The sequence below is a fragment of the Oryzias latipes genome, chromosome 17, assembly GCF_002234675.1.
Source record: "Oryzias latipes chromosome 17, ASM223467v1".
NCBI classification, from domain to species: domain Eukaryota; kingdom Metazoa; phylum Chordata; class Actinopteri; order Beloniformes; family Adrianichthyidae; genus Oryzias; species Oryzias latipes.
The window spans coordinates 30,415,119-30,431,633 of record NC_019875.2 but is presented as its reverse complement, the minus strand read 5'-3'; the positions used below and the strand labels follow the sequence as shown (position 1 = coordinate 30,431,633).

Sequence of the window (16,515 nt, the reverse complement as noted above, 5' to 3'; positions counted from 1 at the left end):
GCCTGTAAAAACACATCCTGCTGAGGCAAACGTTTGAAACCCGGCCACTCCATTTCCAGTGATGCTTTGCAGCTGCAAGTCAGTAGGCCAGTCGGTTACGGGCTCAGCCTATAAATACAAACACTCCAACTCCATAATTACAGAGTGAGCCCAGACCGTCTGGACAGAGGGGCACAGCAAACCCTCATCAGCAGCCCAGAGACTCTCTTTCTGATGGGTAGAAATTATAGCTGCACATCAAAGAGCCTTAATGCTACAATTACATACAGCCAGCGTGCACCGGAGTTTCAGACCGTCCACGTCTGACATCTCCATGCTGCCAGGGAGCGTTCCCGGCTCCTCCAGCCGTTTCCTTCAGAACATGAGACACCATTCCCATCCAGCCGCCGTGGAAACGGTACAGAAATGTCTCCGTCGACACGCTAAAAATGAAAATCATATTTGGGGAAAAAAAAGAGGAAGCGCATACCAGGACTGAAATATCTGCCCTGGAAGATGCAAATGCCTCATTCTCATTTCACTTTTTTGTTCCAATATCGGTGCAGAACACGGGCACACACGTGCACAGAGTGAAAAAACAACACATCAGTGCAGTTGAAGACTTTATTTGTGACCCAAACATAACACCTTCAGCCCCGTCCTTCCCCTGTAAAACACCAGAATCATGTTCCACCACATTTTCATTACGGTAAATGCATCCATGAAGTGCAAAAGTTCACGTTTATGCTGTAACTCTGAAGAAAAGAGCGCAGATATGGTTATAAATAAACCCCATTAGTGTCTGAATGTTTCACAAAAACTGATCAACTCCCCAGAAACGATGCTGTGCAAAAACCCAACACGCCTGTCTGCGTGTGCGAGGCAGCATTTCACGAACACGATCGCTGTTCAGAGGCTCTCTGTCGTTTAGCGCTGAAAGATTCCCAGACGTCACGACAACCAAAAGAAGGAAACATCTCAGCAGAAGAACGAAGGTCGGCGGCCCCCCCGTGACCTCCACACAGTCCTTCAGTAACGATAAATATGCAAAACGTCGATCAAACCTGTAACATCTGAAGCAGAACTCCCTTCTGTCTGTTCAGCTCAAACATAAAACCTTCACTAAAATATTTACACTTCATTCGGCTTCAGGCGCTCCGAGTGTCCAAAGCTTTAACTAGTTAAAGTGCATTTGACGTCACACAACAGATTCATCGATTCTACACACAAACCGGATTTAGAGAATGGGGGGAGGTACAGAGATGACCCCCCCCCCCCCCCCTCAGCCGTTTGGAACATGAACTGATGGGTGAAGCAGAGCAAAGTTGGGTCCAGGCAGGAAACTCTCGTCAGTGGTGCTGACATCAGAGGCGGTGGGGGCGGGGTCAGGCGTTGAGCGTGTCGGCCTTGCTGAGGGCGATGGCCAGCTCCAGCTCCTGCTGCTCCTGCAGCCGCAGCCGCCGCAGCCGCTCCTCGCGCTCGCCGTCCCGCTTGGCCCACTCCAGCTGCTGCCTCTCACTTCCAAACTGCAGCAGAGGACCGGAGAACAGGTGAGGGCCGGGTCAGGGCCGGGTGAGCGCCGGGTGAGCGCCGTCACATATCCACAGAGCAGATTTCAAATCAGAGACATGCAAAGCAGACGAGTTTCAGAAACAGCCTCACAAACGGACATGACATGAACAATCACTCTCCTCACAGATTCTCTCTCAGAGGCGGCGTGCCCCGCCTACCGTCACACCTTCACATCCTGGCGGGAAACACACACACAGCTGGAAGCAGCATGCTGGCGTGACGGAGCAACACAAACGTAGGACAACGGCCGGGCGTCCTCTCTGCCCCGCGGCATCAGATTATAGCCTCTGATCCGCTAAACGGGCCGAGGTTTGAACCCCTGTCCGTCCTGCCTACAACTGCAGCTGCCATTCAGACAGACAACAAAGTGATGGGGGGGCATAAAGCGGGCGGGGCCGGCGGGTTCTGTGACGTCTGAGGAGTGAGTGCTGGGAAGGGGGGCAGCACATGCAGACCAGCGGTAAACGGACTTACGGAGCCCAAGCCTGCAGAGGCCACGGGGCTGCCTCTGGACGCCGCAGCCGGACTGCTCCACCCAAGTGCTGTGGAGCAAACGGCCGGTACGGGCTCCGCGGGAATCGAACCGAGCAGTCCTACTGCAGAAGACACACGTCAGGAGTGGCTCTGGGTGATAACATTCAGGAGTTCTCTGAGAAAAACAGTGCACAGGAAGCCCACAGCTGGGGGGACGGGGAGCAGTCAAGCCGGGGAACCGAGGCTTCAAAGGAGGTGTTAACCACATCTCTGAGTAAAGCTCAGTGATGCATTGAAACTCAAACATGCAGAGCGCGGCTGTTCTCTGACACGATGGTACAGCGGGACCCGCCCTGCCCTCTGTAGCCTGCTCATGAACTCGTATCAGACGCGTTTTCCTGAAGCGCGCGCTCGCTCGCCGGCGGCTATCGGGGAGAGTTTGGACGCTCTGGATCTGGTTGGTCAGAGCTCCACAGAGGCGAGCAGGTTGTAGGTCAACAGTTTAGAGCTCGCTGAGAAGGCAGCACGGCTGCTCACTTCTCGTTTCCAGTCGGGGCCCAGCTCCAGAATCAGCTGGATGGCAAACGCTCGACCACGGTCTGTGGGGGCGGAGCAACGAGGAAGACTCGTTTTTTCTCAGGCTGCTGCTTCTGCTTACAGAAAAAGTGCGAAGTCACAGCGGAAAGACGGGGCCTGGGAATGTGCTGAAGGTGTGGAGACACTTCTCACACACGGCGGAAGTGAGATGAGCAAATCAAGAAAACGCTGTCCGTTCACAGAGTGACACCCTCCACACTGAAGCTTCAGCCTCTCTGCTGCTCCCAACGTCAACGTAGAGCGCAGTATTTCTGCAATCTCACAGCTCGCTGAGGAAGCTGCTGCTTCTGCAGCCCTCACTCACGTTACGCAACAGCAGCGACCTTAAAGGGCTGAACGCGTCACGCGCCGCTTCAACAGCTGGAGGAACGGCTTCACACACAGAAATTACCGTAAGGAGGTGCAGGCCTGCTGGGCAAACTCTTCTTTGGCGTGAGGCCGGGAGCATCCGGCTTCTGCTGAAAGAGAGACCAGAACCATCAGAACCACCAGATAAGACACAATCACCCTGGTTTGTGGAGCTCTCCCCCAGACCAGAGTCTCCAACCTTTTTCAGGCCACAGATCGGTTTATGTCGGACATTATTTTCGGCCAAAGTCGGAGTCTGATTTGTTTTCTCTTCCAGTTTCACTTTTCATGGTAAATTTATCTTCATCCTCTGACATTTCTGCAGCTCCTTTAAACTTCTTCTGTTCACTAGATTTCATGTAGGAACCACTCAAACGGGATCTAGATTTTCCCGTAACCATTACTGTCCAAGTGGAAGCTAAAAAAAAAAAGCAGACGCCAACTTCAGCCTCGTTCAACGAACAAAGAAAAAAAAACATTCACTGTAACTGGTATTTTCTGAAGATATAATAATAAAGAAGATTCAGCATCCTGACAGACAGCCAACGGCTGAATACTCTGCATTATTATTATGGGGTGTGGGAACAACCGTCACTATGAATCCATATCTGGAGTAAAGACTCCTGGTTTTTGTTTGGTAAGAGCAGCTTTTATTCTGAAGTGGAAGGATCTTCTTCTCTACCAAAAGAAACTTTCCAAACACTTTTGTTTTTTCTTAGCTTTGCTAGTTTGTGGGTTTCAGTTCAGCAGTCGGAGCATCCGCTTTAAGAACGTGGCGGATGGATTTTTGACCATCCTTCAGAATTACAAATAAAACGGGTCGACACCGGTACCGCTGTTCTTCGGTCTGACGGTTGCAGAGCTTTACCTTTGACATGTGACTGAAGTCGGCAAACCCAGCGCTGCTCCCAGAAAAAGACTTTCCTCTGAAGGGATCCGCCTTCCCAAACACATCTGTGGGAAACAGTTTAGACTTTGGACATGCATCAGGCTCTGAGCTGGGGGGTGGGCAGTGACCCCCCAGTTCTGCAGCAGCAAACACCTCCTGCTTCCAGTCAGCAGAACCCTTTGCAGTTCAGGTTTAAAACGGACAACTCGGCCCAGAACAGTGCCGTGGGGGGAGACCAACAGCTAAAAACGACAATCGCCAGCAGGACGGCACATTGCCAGCGGGCCGCTGTATTTGGCGCCATGAGAAGGCCTCATTCATCGCCGTCTCCACTCGGGTTCACAGTCCCGCCTCTGTGTCAGGACGGTGACGGAGCGTCCATCGGCAGAAACTGAAAACAACTTCTGCAGCAAATGAGGCACAGCGCCTCCTCAGCACAGGTAAATGTGGGGGGGTGGTTGAAGGAGCAACAGTGTCTTCCAGTGAGGAACCAGTCACAGAGTTTCCGTTTGGCTTCTCCAGGCCTCCTGTTTTTCCAGGAGCAGGGGAGTATTTTTAGTAGGCCGGTGGTTAAATGTGAATGCAGGGAACTAAAAATAGGACAAACCACAGGAAAACCTGAAACCTGAGAGTAAAAACTGTTTGACCCCCCAAAGTATTAAGTACTGCGTCACATGGGGCAGCAAAGAACGGGTCTTTGAGATGGATTCCAGGACCAGTTCTGAGTCCAGTAACAGACTCATGAGGAGCGGAAAAGGAGGAGACAAGAGGTGCAGTGTGCTCGCCACGCCACCGCCGTCATGGAACGGGAAAACATCAAACATGGAGGACACAGGGACGGGACACGGAGGAGACATGGAGGAGACATGAGGGGGACATGGAGGAGACATGAGGGGGACATGGAGGAGACATGAGGGGGACACGGAGGAGACATGGAGGAGACATGAGGGGGACATGGAGGAGACATGAGGGGGACATGGAGGAGACATGAGGGGGACACGGAGGAGACATGGAGGAGACATGAGGGGGACATGGAGGAGAATTGGAGGAGACATGAGGGGGACATGGAGGAGACATGAGGGGGACATGGAGGAGACATGGAGGAGACATGAGGGGGACATGGAGGAGAATTGGAGGAGACATGAGGGGGACATGGAGGAGACATGAGGGGGACATGGAGGAGACATGAGGGGGACATGGAGGAGACATGAGGGGGACATGGAGGAGACATGAGGGGGACATGGAGGAGAATTGGAGGAGACATGAGGGGGACAGGGAGGAGACATGAGGGGGACATGGAGGAGACATGAGGGGGACATGGAGGAGACATGAGGGGGACATGGAGGAGACATGGAGCAGACATGAGGGGGACAGGGAGGAGACATGAGGGGGACATGGAGGAGACATGGAGGAGACATGGAGGAGACATGAGGGGGACATGAGGGCGTACCAGAGTCTCTGGGCTTTGGTCCGGTGGAGGAGAAAGGTTCACTGCTGCTGAAGGCGCTCGGCTGAAACAGAGGACAACATCAGGAACCCAAAAGTCACTGGAGTCCAGGAAAACGCTGTTCATCCCTCTGGATACGGAGACATCCTACCTTGAGCGGCGGGACGGGTCTTTTAGCAAACGGGTCCGCAGACCCAAACAGGTCCGACCTGTCCGTCTTAAAAAAGTCTTCGGTTGATGCTCCTTTGAAGGGATCGCTTTCTTTGAAAGGATCGTCTCCAAACGGATCTGGAAAAGGACAAGACCATCATCCAAAGGAGCGCTGACTCAGCAGATAACAGCAAAACCATCAGGAGGACTAGAAACCTTTGAGGAGGTCTGATCTGAAGGGGTCTTCTATCTGGAAGGGGTCTGCTGCGGGTTCTTTGGGGGCGCTGCTGTTGAACATGGCGATCCTCGCCTTGAAAGAGTCGTCCTGAAGAACCTGTCCAGGAGACGCAGCCGATAAGTACAGACTCATGATGTTCTGGAGGAGCATCAAAGAGCTTCAGGAAGTTCTACAGTTTATCTTGACATGACAAATGTATTCACAAAAACATCTAAGGTACAGAATGAAGAGTTTGGGATCAGGGCGTCTCTGACCGGAGCTCGGAGACTCCCGTTCTCCATGAAGCCGTCGCTCAGGTCCGGCAGGTTGCCGAGGTTCCCGCTGCTGATGCTGCTCAAAGCGCTGTTGTACTCCTCGATGGTTTTGGTGATTTCTCTTTGGTTCTCCTGGATCATGGTCAGCTTAGTGCGAGCCTTACACAGAACATAGAAACTCAGAAATGACTTTTTCATGACAGTAAAGATAAAAATCCAGACCGTTTGTCTCCTGTAGCAGAGAACGGGCTGTGAAGGATTTCCTCTAACAAACCAGCCGGACATGGAGGTGAACCAAGCCCCGCCTCCACGCCGCTTCCTCCTGACGTCTGCACTGACCTGGCTGATCTCCCCCTGCGTGCCTTTGAGCGACTTCACGATGGTTTCCAGCTGGATGCGTGTGGAGAGCAGCCTCTGCTCCAGCTGGGCCTCCTCCGCCTGCAGCCGGCTCAGCTCCGACTTGGTGCGGCTCAGCTCGTCCTCCTGAGTGCGGAGCTCCGCCTCCTGGGAGCGGATCTGGCTCTGCATGGATGCGATCTGAAACCACACAAGCCCATCCATCTCTGTTCTTCAGCAGATCCTAACCAGAGTCTGAACCTGAACCCTGACGTCATGGGAGGGGGGCGCCGCTCTTACCAGCTGGCTCTCCTCCTGGCACTTGTGTTTGACGTCATGGAGCATCCCGTCCAGCTTGGAGCGCTGCTGCTCCATCTCCTGCAGTCGACCCCGAGCGTCCCGCTGCTGGGACTCCAGGTCCTGCAGGCCGCTGCTCTCCTGCTCCACGTCGTGCTGCATGCTCTGAAGACGACAACAGACACGCTTCACTGCTGTTCATCAGCACAGCAGCAGCTCCCCGCCGACCCCCCAGCCCCACCTGAACATCCCCGTTTTTCTGCACGAGGGCTTCCTCGCTTTCCTGAATCTGGTGCTCCAGGATGAACTTCTCCCTGTGAGGAAGAGCAAGGAAAGGACATCGATCTGGGTTCAGAGTTCCTTTTTTTCTGTTGTCAGTAGGCACCAAAGATGACAAGCAGACGAGTCAAGTCGAAATTCAAGGTTCACGAGTCTTCAGAGGAGACCTGGGGGCGGGGCCTCACCTCTGCAGATGAGCGATCTCCTTGCTGAGGTCGTCCAGGTCTTTGACGCCCGTCAGTTCCAGCGAGCCCGTTAAGCTTTCCTGAGGCCAGAAACACGGAGACAAAGCTGAAAGACTGGAACGAGAGAACCGCGGGGGGGGGTTTCTAACCAGAGAACAGGTGTGGAAACCCCCCAGAGAGGGAGGACTACAGAACCGACATGAGAAAAAAACAGGACCCAAAGTGCAGAGGTGAGGCCGGTGCGGCGACAGGATCACGCCATCCCATCATTCAATGTCCCTGTTCTCCGGTGTGAGAAAGGGGGGGGGGGGGGGGGGGGGGGGAGACGCTCCTTTGTCCGGATCTATACTGGTGTGTGTGTGTTTTGGGGGGGGGGGGGGGTCATTGTATTCTGTGACTTTCAGACAAACTTTTCTCAGAGTTTAACGTCTGCGCAGACAGCAGTCGGTCTGAAACGGATGCTTCCTGAAGGTCTCTGTCAGAATAAGAGCATGTCACCACAAAGCAGATGACATGAAAGACTCAATCCTCCGTTCATCTTTGATCTCAAAGGATTTTTTTTAACTTCTGGTAGCCTGCACACGTTTCATGACAGATTATTCTTTCCTTAATGGATGCTAAACTCACAGATTTTATTTTTCCTGTTGTAAAGTAATCCAGTTAAATGTTAAAGTTTTTTCTGCTAAATACAGTATTTATTGTGGTTAAAGTGTAACATAACACCAGGAATTGAGCAGGCGCTGAAATGCAGGTTTTTCTTTTTCACTTTGTGCTTCACAGAATAACACGGAACAACGCTGCCACCTTCAGTCAAAGAGTGGAACTACTCTCTATCTGCATCTGCTGACCCAAATCCTGGTCTCACAGAAGACAGAAAACCCGAAAAGTTCTGTTGGACGGGACAGGAGAAAGCTCAAAAAGCAAAAGCTTAAACCCGGGAACCGACGTTAGCAAAGGTGACCATGAAGGAAGGTTCTGCAGCAGGAACCCTGAGAGGCAGAATACGGCTGGCTGACAGATACGGGACGACTCACGAGGTCCATGGAGGATTCGGTTCTTTCTGAAGGGGGGATCATGTCTGGAGTCAGACTGGAGGGGGGGTCTATGCCTTTGGTGCTCTTCTGATGGATCAGGTGCATGGCCAAACAGAACTGCTCCCGGGTCAGCTTCCCCGTGTGCTTTGTGTCGGCAAGTCCCCTGAAAGAAAAAACAGGAGGGAATCGGGTTTATGCTCCTCCATTTACATGCTCTGCTGTTGGAGACTCTCCGTTTCAGGGTCCTAGTCGGGATTTCCAGGTCTGGGTGGGTCAAAGGTCAAAGACAAAAACATAGAAAACCATCAACACTTTTGTGGAAAAGCAATGATTAAAAGCGTCCACAAGGTGGAGCGAACAAACCAAAATGGGTTTGGATGACAAACAAGGCCCGGTCAACGGAGTCCAGCCTTCTCTCTGCCGACACGACCTCCTCTGCCATGTGCTTTACCTTTGACATCTGTACGGACGTTTGATTGTAGAAAAACTTGACAGAAATGTCCAATCAGCTGGAAAAGCTGACGGTAGCTCAGCTGACCCACCATGGGTCTCAGCTGACCCACCATGGGTCTCAGCTGACCCACCATGGGTCTCAGCTGCAGCTGTGGATGAGAATATGTTCCTCAGCTGGACAGAACCTGCTTCTTGGATCGGCTAAGACCACTAAAACCACTAAAACTGAAACTTTCCTGCATTTTCATTCTAAAAGTTCTCTTTATCTTCTATGTTTGTGAAAATATTCACATAACATCAGAACCGCGGATGATTTCTGTCTGTCTTGTATTTTGAAAACCCTTTTAGGAACTGTACACAAGGGCAGGAGGCTGCATTTTAATCTGAAAACATTACATTTATCTCTGTTGTTTGCACATTTTCTGAAAAGTTTTTTTTAAGATACACTTGGTATTTGGAAAATAGACAGAGAACCCGACATTTCACAGTAAAATGAAAATGTTTCTGCTTGGATTGTGATATTTTGTGACTATAGGTGGAGTTTGTTAAAACTTTATGGCAGAAAAATAGACAAATGGCATCCAGAGGGGGAAAAGCATGCAAGAGGTGTAAGGAATATTATAAGTCCCATTGGGCGGCCGTGGTGCAGCGGTAGGGCGGTCGACCCATGATCGTAAGATTGCAGGTTCGATTGCACTCCCATGAGTGAAAGTGTCCTTGGGCCAGACACTGAACCCCACCTTGCCTCTGGTGGGAGGTTGGCGCCAGTGTTTGGCAGCGGAGCCGCCACCAGTGTGTGAATGTGTGTGTGAATGTGTGTGTAAATGTGTGTGTGACCGTAAAGCGCTTTGGGCCTTTGAAAGAGGGCAGAAAGCGCTATATAAGTATATAAGTATATGCCATTTACCAAACAGAAACCACAGAAGACCCTCTCTTCACTAGAAAGCAGAAAACTCACCTTTTCTGACTACATTTTCAGGTTAAAATTTTAAACTGTTTATTTTTTCACTCCGTCCCCATTTTTACAGCGACAAACGAAGAAAACAGATTATTTCTATTAAAAGTCTGCATTCATATTTAGGGGGGAATATAGAAGAAATTGATTGCGATCGTGGCTGCATCGGCGCTAAAACCGACATGTGACCTCACCATATCTGAGCCAGCATGGTCTGGGAGAGCGTGGACTGCATGAAGATCTCGATGACGTCCCCCCCGGTGACGAGGCCGTCGTTGTCCGTGTCCGTCTTCTTAAAAAGGTCCTCGTACCTGGCCCTGTCGGCCGCGGGAACCGCCCACTTCACCTCTGGCTGGAGGACAAAGCCACAGCAGACATCAATGCTCAGTACGTCCCAGACACGCCCATCACGCCATGATGCGAGACAACGTATAGATCAGAAAAATATGCCAGCATTTTACTCTGAAATCAAACTGTTTTCCTGACAAATGGTTTCGGTTTCGGTTCCTGTTTGTTTTAGAACTGACACAAATGATGCTGCTGGAAAATGAATGAAAGCGCTTCAGCGGCTTCCTCCATGCAGATCTGCTCCTGGGGTGTTTTATGGGCTGTTGCTGAAATACCCAGACATTCAACTCCCTCCACAGATTCTCTATGGGATGGAGGTTCACCCTGGAAATGCTTTTTACGTAGCCACTCCTTGGTTGCCATGGCAATGTCTTTGGGATCATTGTGATGCTGAAAGACCCACACATTTTTCATCTTCACTGCTTTCACTGTCGAAAGGAGGTTTTGGTCAAAAACATCTCCATCCATGGTTCCATTCATCCTGTCCTTCACACGGATCCGTCGTCCTGTTACCTTTTACAGAAAAGCAGCTCCAAACCATGATGGTTCCACCCCCATGCTCCACAGTGGCTACGGTGGTGGTGTTCTTTCAAACACGATGAGTGGTGTTTATGACCATCTCACATGACCATCTCTCAATCATCCAGCTGGCCTCTGGAGAACTTGGATAAGTCTGGACATATTCTGGACCTGTGGAGTTGTGCAGAACGTTGTGTGCCACTTTGTTACTGTGGTCCCAGTGTCCTTCAGGGGGGGTATTCCAGAAAGCAGGTTATGCTAGCTCCCACGGTAAGTTTGAGGCTAAGGAAGTTGATAACCTCAGCTTTCGGTTCCAGAAACAGAGGTATGTTTCAGGGTATGTCAAGTTGCCATAGCAACTCATGCTCTGAACCTAACCTGGTCTGGAGCAGGTTTAGTTGAAGGTTAGTTTGTTTACAGAGAGGTGAAGCAGCATGGCGTGTCCATTTGAAGATGATTTAGTGGATGAAGAAGCTCAGATAATACTTTTTCCACCGTGAGAGGGTGATAAGACCACATATGGATGTTGGAAAGATAAACTTTTTACTTTGATCTAATTTAATTATTTGCTTCAGTTAAGATAAATAATTTTTTTATTCAGTCAGCTTAAAAATAACACGTAGTTATCAGACATTTATTTTACTTTCATTCAAATTAATTCAATTCAGTAGGTGCAACTTTGGTGCTGCTGTTAGATCGGCACCGCAAGGGATTGTGGGATACCATTCCCTTTGCCTGTCTGGACGGATTTGGGTTTAAGTGTGGCTTTTTTTAGTTGTTTAGCTGTTTTACTGTGTTTTGCCGAGTTATTTTGTCCAACTATGTTTAATTCTTTCTGCACCATGAGTGAGAGGGAGGGAGAGGATGATGAGTTTATATAGCAACCCTACTGTATGGTATAATAATGATAAATTCAGCGATATGGTATATGGTTATTTGACTCAAATCCATTTTGTTTCATTCATTTTTTTGTTATAAAAATAAGAATATCTCCAGCCTCAAACGTAGACATATGAGAGTTCAAGAAGTACAATAAATTAAGATGGAAAAACATTTACCGTAATTGAATTGGAGTAAAATTACATTTAGTTAGATAAATATGTAAATTTGAGTTGTATAAACAATTATTGAGTTTGATAGACGTAAGAAATTAGGTTGAAAAAAATAACTAATTTACTTGTTACCAATTGAATTAATTTAAGTTAGATAATTTATATAAACATGCATCGCAATGAAAATAGAAATGAGATAGAAACTCGTGCGTTTACTTTGTCTGTTCTTTTTCTCCAAACAGAAACTCTTTCTTTTGATGATGCAGCTGTGTTACTTTTTTGATGGACCTATAATCTTCATTAGCCGACATTAAAATCTCAGACTCCGTCTCACTAAAGTATAGCGCTCTCTTTTTTTCTCCACGCGTTTCCATGGTGACTCCAGAAATCGGCGATCTATTGAGAATGTCTTTATGTACCTGCTGTGCACGTGCATTAACCCAGGGTTACCAAGTGGAGCGTAATTACACCAACTCATACCCGGTCTTTTGGAACCGACATACCCAGAGTAAGCAAGTTCAGGCGGATTTCAGCCAGAGTTCAGGCTTAAAGTCAGGCTAGTTTAAACGGGTCTTCTGGAATACCCCCCCAGATCATCAATCAGTTCTCCAGGTTTCCTTTCTACAATCCTGTCCCGGGTGTCCTCTGACAGCTCTTTGGTCATGGCGGAGAAGAGCAGCCTGACTGATTAAGGGTGTGGACGGGTGTTTTTCATGCAAACAACCAGCTCCAACAGGTTGAGGATAGAAAAGCTGTCTTTAAAAGAAGTTACAGGCCTGCGACAGAATTCCTGTTTGTTTGTAGGAGATAAATGTTTATTTTCCATCAAACAAAAAGAAATTCTGCAAAACTCAAACGACCTCCTTTCCCGGATTCGGTCTTTTTGACGTGCAGCTTTTCTTTCCTTTCAAGGAAGTGTTTTTTTTTTCCAGAAGGTGAGACGAACAGAAGCTTCTCAGCAATGTGGATAAACTGGTTTTCCTGTTTGTGAAGCGTCAGACTACAAACTGGCAGTTCTGCAAAAGTCTACAAGCTGCTCCGGAAGAACCGGTTCCAGCTGGAGAACGGCCAAGGAAAACAAACGCTCATCCCACAAGTTTCAGGCTCATATTAGGAAAATGACCCAAATATATTGATATTTTTAGCTGAACTGAATTAACTACAAACAGAGTGAAGTATGAGCCGCGGGCAGAAAGTCCAGGAAATCCCGTTTCTCCCTCCTTCACCTGCTGCATAGTTCAGTGGAGAAACAGAGACGGTTTTCACAGCATCTGCTTTACAAATGCTGAGTTTAGAAAGGACTTAAAACAAAGGTTTTGCATTTAAGTGAGCAAATAAAAGCTGATATTTTTATTTGGTTTGGATTTAAAAAAGTGACACAAGAATCTTCCGGGGAGCAGAAGGCGACTGACCTCTGAGCTGGACTTGAAGGAGGGTTTTGGTGACAGTTTGGCGGCGCTGGCGCTGGCAGGAGCTGGAGAGGAGCTCAGCAGCGTCTCCTTCAGAGTCACCGGGCTCGACAGCAGACCCGAAAGCGAGGGCAGCACCGCCACGGCGCCCGGGAGCGCCATGGCCGACTTCTTCCTCTTAGAAGGCGGGATGAGGTTGGCGGGTAAGCTGGCTGGAACGGCCTCCTTCTCCATGGCTCGGTACACGAGATGCATGGCCTGCCAAAGTGCAGAACCGTCAGCGAGCAAACACTTTTCAATCCACCTCATCAACGTAAGAGGAAAGGAACATCCGCCTCACCACGATGAACTCCTCCTTGTCCAAATGTCCATCTTTGTCCACGTCACTGAGGTCCCAGATCTACAGAGCAGACATTCGGTCACAGAGACCCCCCAAGGCTGAAGCAGCCGCTCCACATCACTGAGAACTGTACCTTTCCCAGCACATCCAGAGGGAGCTTGGAGTTAATCAAAACGGGTCGGACTTTGTCTCCGGACAGAAGACCCTGAACCGGCGACAGACTCTCAAATATTCCCTCAAACTTCCCCTTTTCATCCGGCTGTTATGGAGGGAGAAGACAGAGGTGAGACGCTCGCAGTCGCACACCCAGACCACATGAAACCTCGCCACTCACTCTGATGGCCCACTGAGGGTCGGACGCCAACGTAGAGCTCCGGGTCAACGGACTGCTGGTATCGCTCTGTGATCACACAACCACATGAAGAACCGACGGCTGCGACCAGAGAACCGGGTTAGAGCGGCAAACACTTACGAATTTAGGCACCGCTGCACTCTGGCTGAGGTTGCTCAGGCTGACATCATTTCCTGCCTGGGCCGACGCCACAAGCCTCAAAGCGATGAAGAAACCCTGGGAACGGAGGACGGTAGAGAGCATCAGCGTCACGCACGTCTACCACAGGGTCGGCACGTCTACCGCCGGGTCGGCACGTCTACCGCCGGGTCGGCACGTCTACCGCCGGGTCGGCACGTCTACCGCCGGGTCGGCTTTACCTTCTTATCCAAAAAGCCTTTCCGATCCGAATCGGCCAAATCCCAAATCTGAAGAGGAGAGAAGACGAGGTTAGAGGGGCCTCGCCAAGTCCAGGAGGGTTTGGGCTGAACCAAACACGCGTGGGACCTACTTTTCCCAGGGTGCTGTCTGGCAGGCCGGACTTCTTCAGAAACTGTGCCGCCTCGGCTGCAGATATTTTCCCCGTGTTTCCCGGGTCCAACTAGGCGGGAAAGAACCGACGGGTCTTCATTAGTTCAACAGAAGATGGGATCAAACAGGAAAGGAGTGAAGTGAAAACTTTACCTGTCGGTAGTAAAGTTCATACGCGGCGTTTCCATTTGACATCTGGAAAAGAGAAAACACCTGAGAAACGTGACATCATCAACAGGAAACCGCCAGGTGCTGGACGTGAAGACGGGACAACGTCACAACATTACGGTCTCATCCTTTACGCTTTTTTGAAGCGTCCCATCAGCCGCTAACAGACGTGACCCCCCCCCCCTTAATACTTCATCAGGTCAGGTACAGGGACGTTCAGGTGAACGCCACCAAAAAGAACGCCTGCATTTAATCAACTGATGGAAATGAAACAAGGTGGAGGTGGAAAATGACAGAAAACAACACAAACGTGAGAAAAACAACACAAATATGAGGTAAAACAACACAAATGTGAGAAAAACAACACAAATGTGAGAAAAACAACACCTGGGACTCACGTTAAAGACTGATGTGATGGTTCATGTGTTCATTCACACAACAACAAAAAACCCTCAAACAGAAGCAACTACACCACCAACAAACACAACACACATTACGTCAGCATCACTCAGACTTAACTGCCTCGCGCGAACGTGTCGGTAACGCGAAGATGATCCGGTAACGTTCGTCTGGTTTGTTAGCTGAAGTGATTTCGTTACTTCGATACTTCGTTACTTCGCTCGTTGACCGAGGGAAATCAGGAAAACTTTCCAAACTGGACGAACTTTGACCCAAACCGACGTGTTTTCGTTCCGGCCTCCGCAGTGAACCGGTGACGCGGGAAACCTGCAAACCTCCGTCTGAACTTCCACTTTTGGGACTTTTTCCCTCTTCTTACCTGGCTGACAGACAGCAGCTCCGCCATCTTTCCTGCTGTTCCGGAAGCGTCCGGAGGAAGACACCAATGAGTTATATCGCCAGAGGAGACACGCCCGCTTGGGAAGTCTTTTTTTGAAAAACTTTATTAACAAATATTGCACTTACAAAATACCAAATACAAAACTCCTCACTGTGTGCAAAATACAATTTGCACGTTCGCCAGATAATGGAACAAAAATTAAAAAAAAAAAAAACATAATAATAACTATGTAAAACAGGTTAAGCATAAATTAACTATGTATATTTTCTCTGCATTATGTCTCTCTTGTGTAAAATATTCAAAAATGATATTCCCACAGAATAATCTATGATCTTCACATAGATGAGTTCTTATAAAATGTATCAAATCTTTCCAAAATACTTGAGTGAAGGAGCAAAACCCCAAAAAGTTGAGGCACTGTTTATGGTGAGGAATGACAAAATGAACAGTTTATGTCCAGATCTTTTTATAAACTTGGTAAAGAAATGTTTCACTGGATAAAATTTATGAGGAATTCTGAAAGAAATTTCTTTAATTTTATTGGTGATAAAATATTTTGGGGCAGGGACCAAACCTTTTCCCACTGAATTCTACAGCCAAACCTAATCCGGTATAAGATAAGACATATACCGAGCCAAGAGATCGGTAGACGATGCTGTAAACATGGCCCTCAACTTCATCCTCCAGCATCTGGACTCTCCAGGATCCTGTTTGTTGACTTCAGCTCTGCCTTCAACACAATAGTTCCATCCCTGCTCCATTACAAACTCTCCCAGCTGAATGTGTCTGACTCCACCTGCATGTGGATCACAGACTACCTTACAGACAGACAGCAGCAGTAGCCTCATGAGGCTGGGGAAGCTCGTCTCAGATACCCAGATCCCCCCAGGGCTGTGTCCTTTCACCCCTGTTATTCTCCCTGTACACAAACAGCTGCACAGCTGGTCACCTGTCTGTCAAACTCCTGAAGTTTGCTGACGACACCACACTCATCGGCCTCATCTCTGACGGAGATGAGTCGGCCTACAGGAGTGAAATAGCCAGGCTGGTGTCATAGTGCAGCGCTAACAACCTGGAGCTTAATGCTCTGAAGACAGTGGAGATGACAGTGGACTTCAGGAAGGCCCCAGCCCCCCTCCCCCCTGTCATCCTCTGTGACTCCCCGGTGACCTCTGTGGAGTCCTTCTGCTTCCTGGGAACCATCATCAGCCAGGACCTCAAGTGGGAGCAGAACATCAGCTCCATCACTAAGAAGGTCCAGCAGAGGATGTACTTCCTGAGGCAGCTGAAGAAGTTTCACCTCCCTGAAAAGATGCTGGTAGACTTCTACGATGCCATCATTGAATCCACCCTCACGTCCTCCATCACAGTCTGGTTCGCTGCGGCCACGGCCAGAGACAAGGCCAAGCTGCAGCGCCTCATCCACTCAGCGGAGAAGGTGATCGGCTGCCACCTCCCGTCTCTCCAGGAGCTGCACATCTCCAGGACCCGGAGGCGGGCAGCCAGGATTGTAGCCGACCCCTCTCATCCA

The 16,515-nt window shown here is 49.4% G+C and overlaps 1 protein-coding gene across 10 annotated transcripts; it reads right to left on the bottom strand.

Moving 5' to 3' along the window:
* Positions 1 to 589: 589 nt before the first annotated feature.
* LOC101167240 (epidermal growth factor receptor substrate 15-like 1) lies at positions 590 to 15,053 on the bottom strand. 10 transcript variants are annotated; one of them, XM_023965451.1, is made up of 23 exons: positions 14,964 to 15,053; positions 14,171 to 14,212; positions 13,998 to 14,087; positions 13,867 to 13,914; positions 13,628 to 13,723; positions 13,490 to 13,555; positions 13,289 to 13,414; positions 13,156 to 13,215; positions 12,819 to 13,073; positions 9,682 to 9,839; positions 8,080 to 8,242; positions 7,046 to 7,125; positions 6,823 to 6,895; positions 6,585 to 6,746; positions 6,288 to 6,485; positions 5,949 to 6,107; positions 5,673 to 5,790; positions 5,458 to 5,594; positions 5,310 to 5,370; positions 3,839 to 3,924; positions 3,014 to 3,080; positions 2,026 to 2,147; positions 590 to 1,505 (listed from the first exon to the last, which is right to left on the bottom strand). In XM_023965451.1, the coding sequence occupies exons 1-23, from the start codon at positions 14,988 to 14,990 to the stop codon at positions 1,365 to 1,367; spliced, it is 2,535 nt and encodes an 844-aa protein (XP_023821219.1). In that variant the 5' UTR covers positions 14,991 to 15,053; the 3' UTR covers positions 590 to 1,364. The 10 variants fall into 10 exon arrangements, with proteins under 10 accessions (XP_023821219.1, XP_023821221.1, XP_023821222.1 ...); XM_023965453.1 differs by having other exon boundaries at positions 2,026 to 2,144; XM_023965454.1 differs by having other exon boundaries at positions 3,014 to 3,077.
* Positions 15,054 to 16,515: the final 1,462 nt, after the last annotated feature.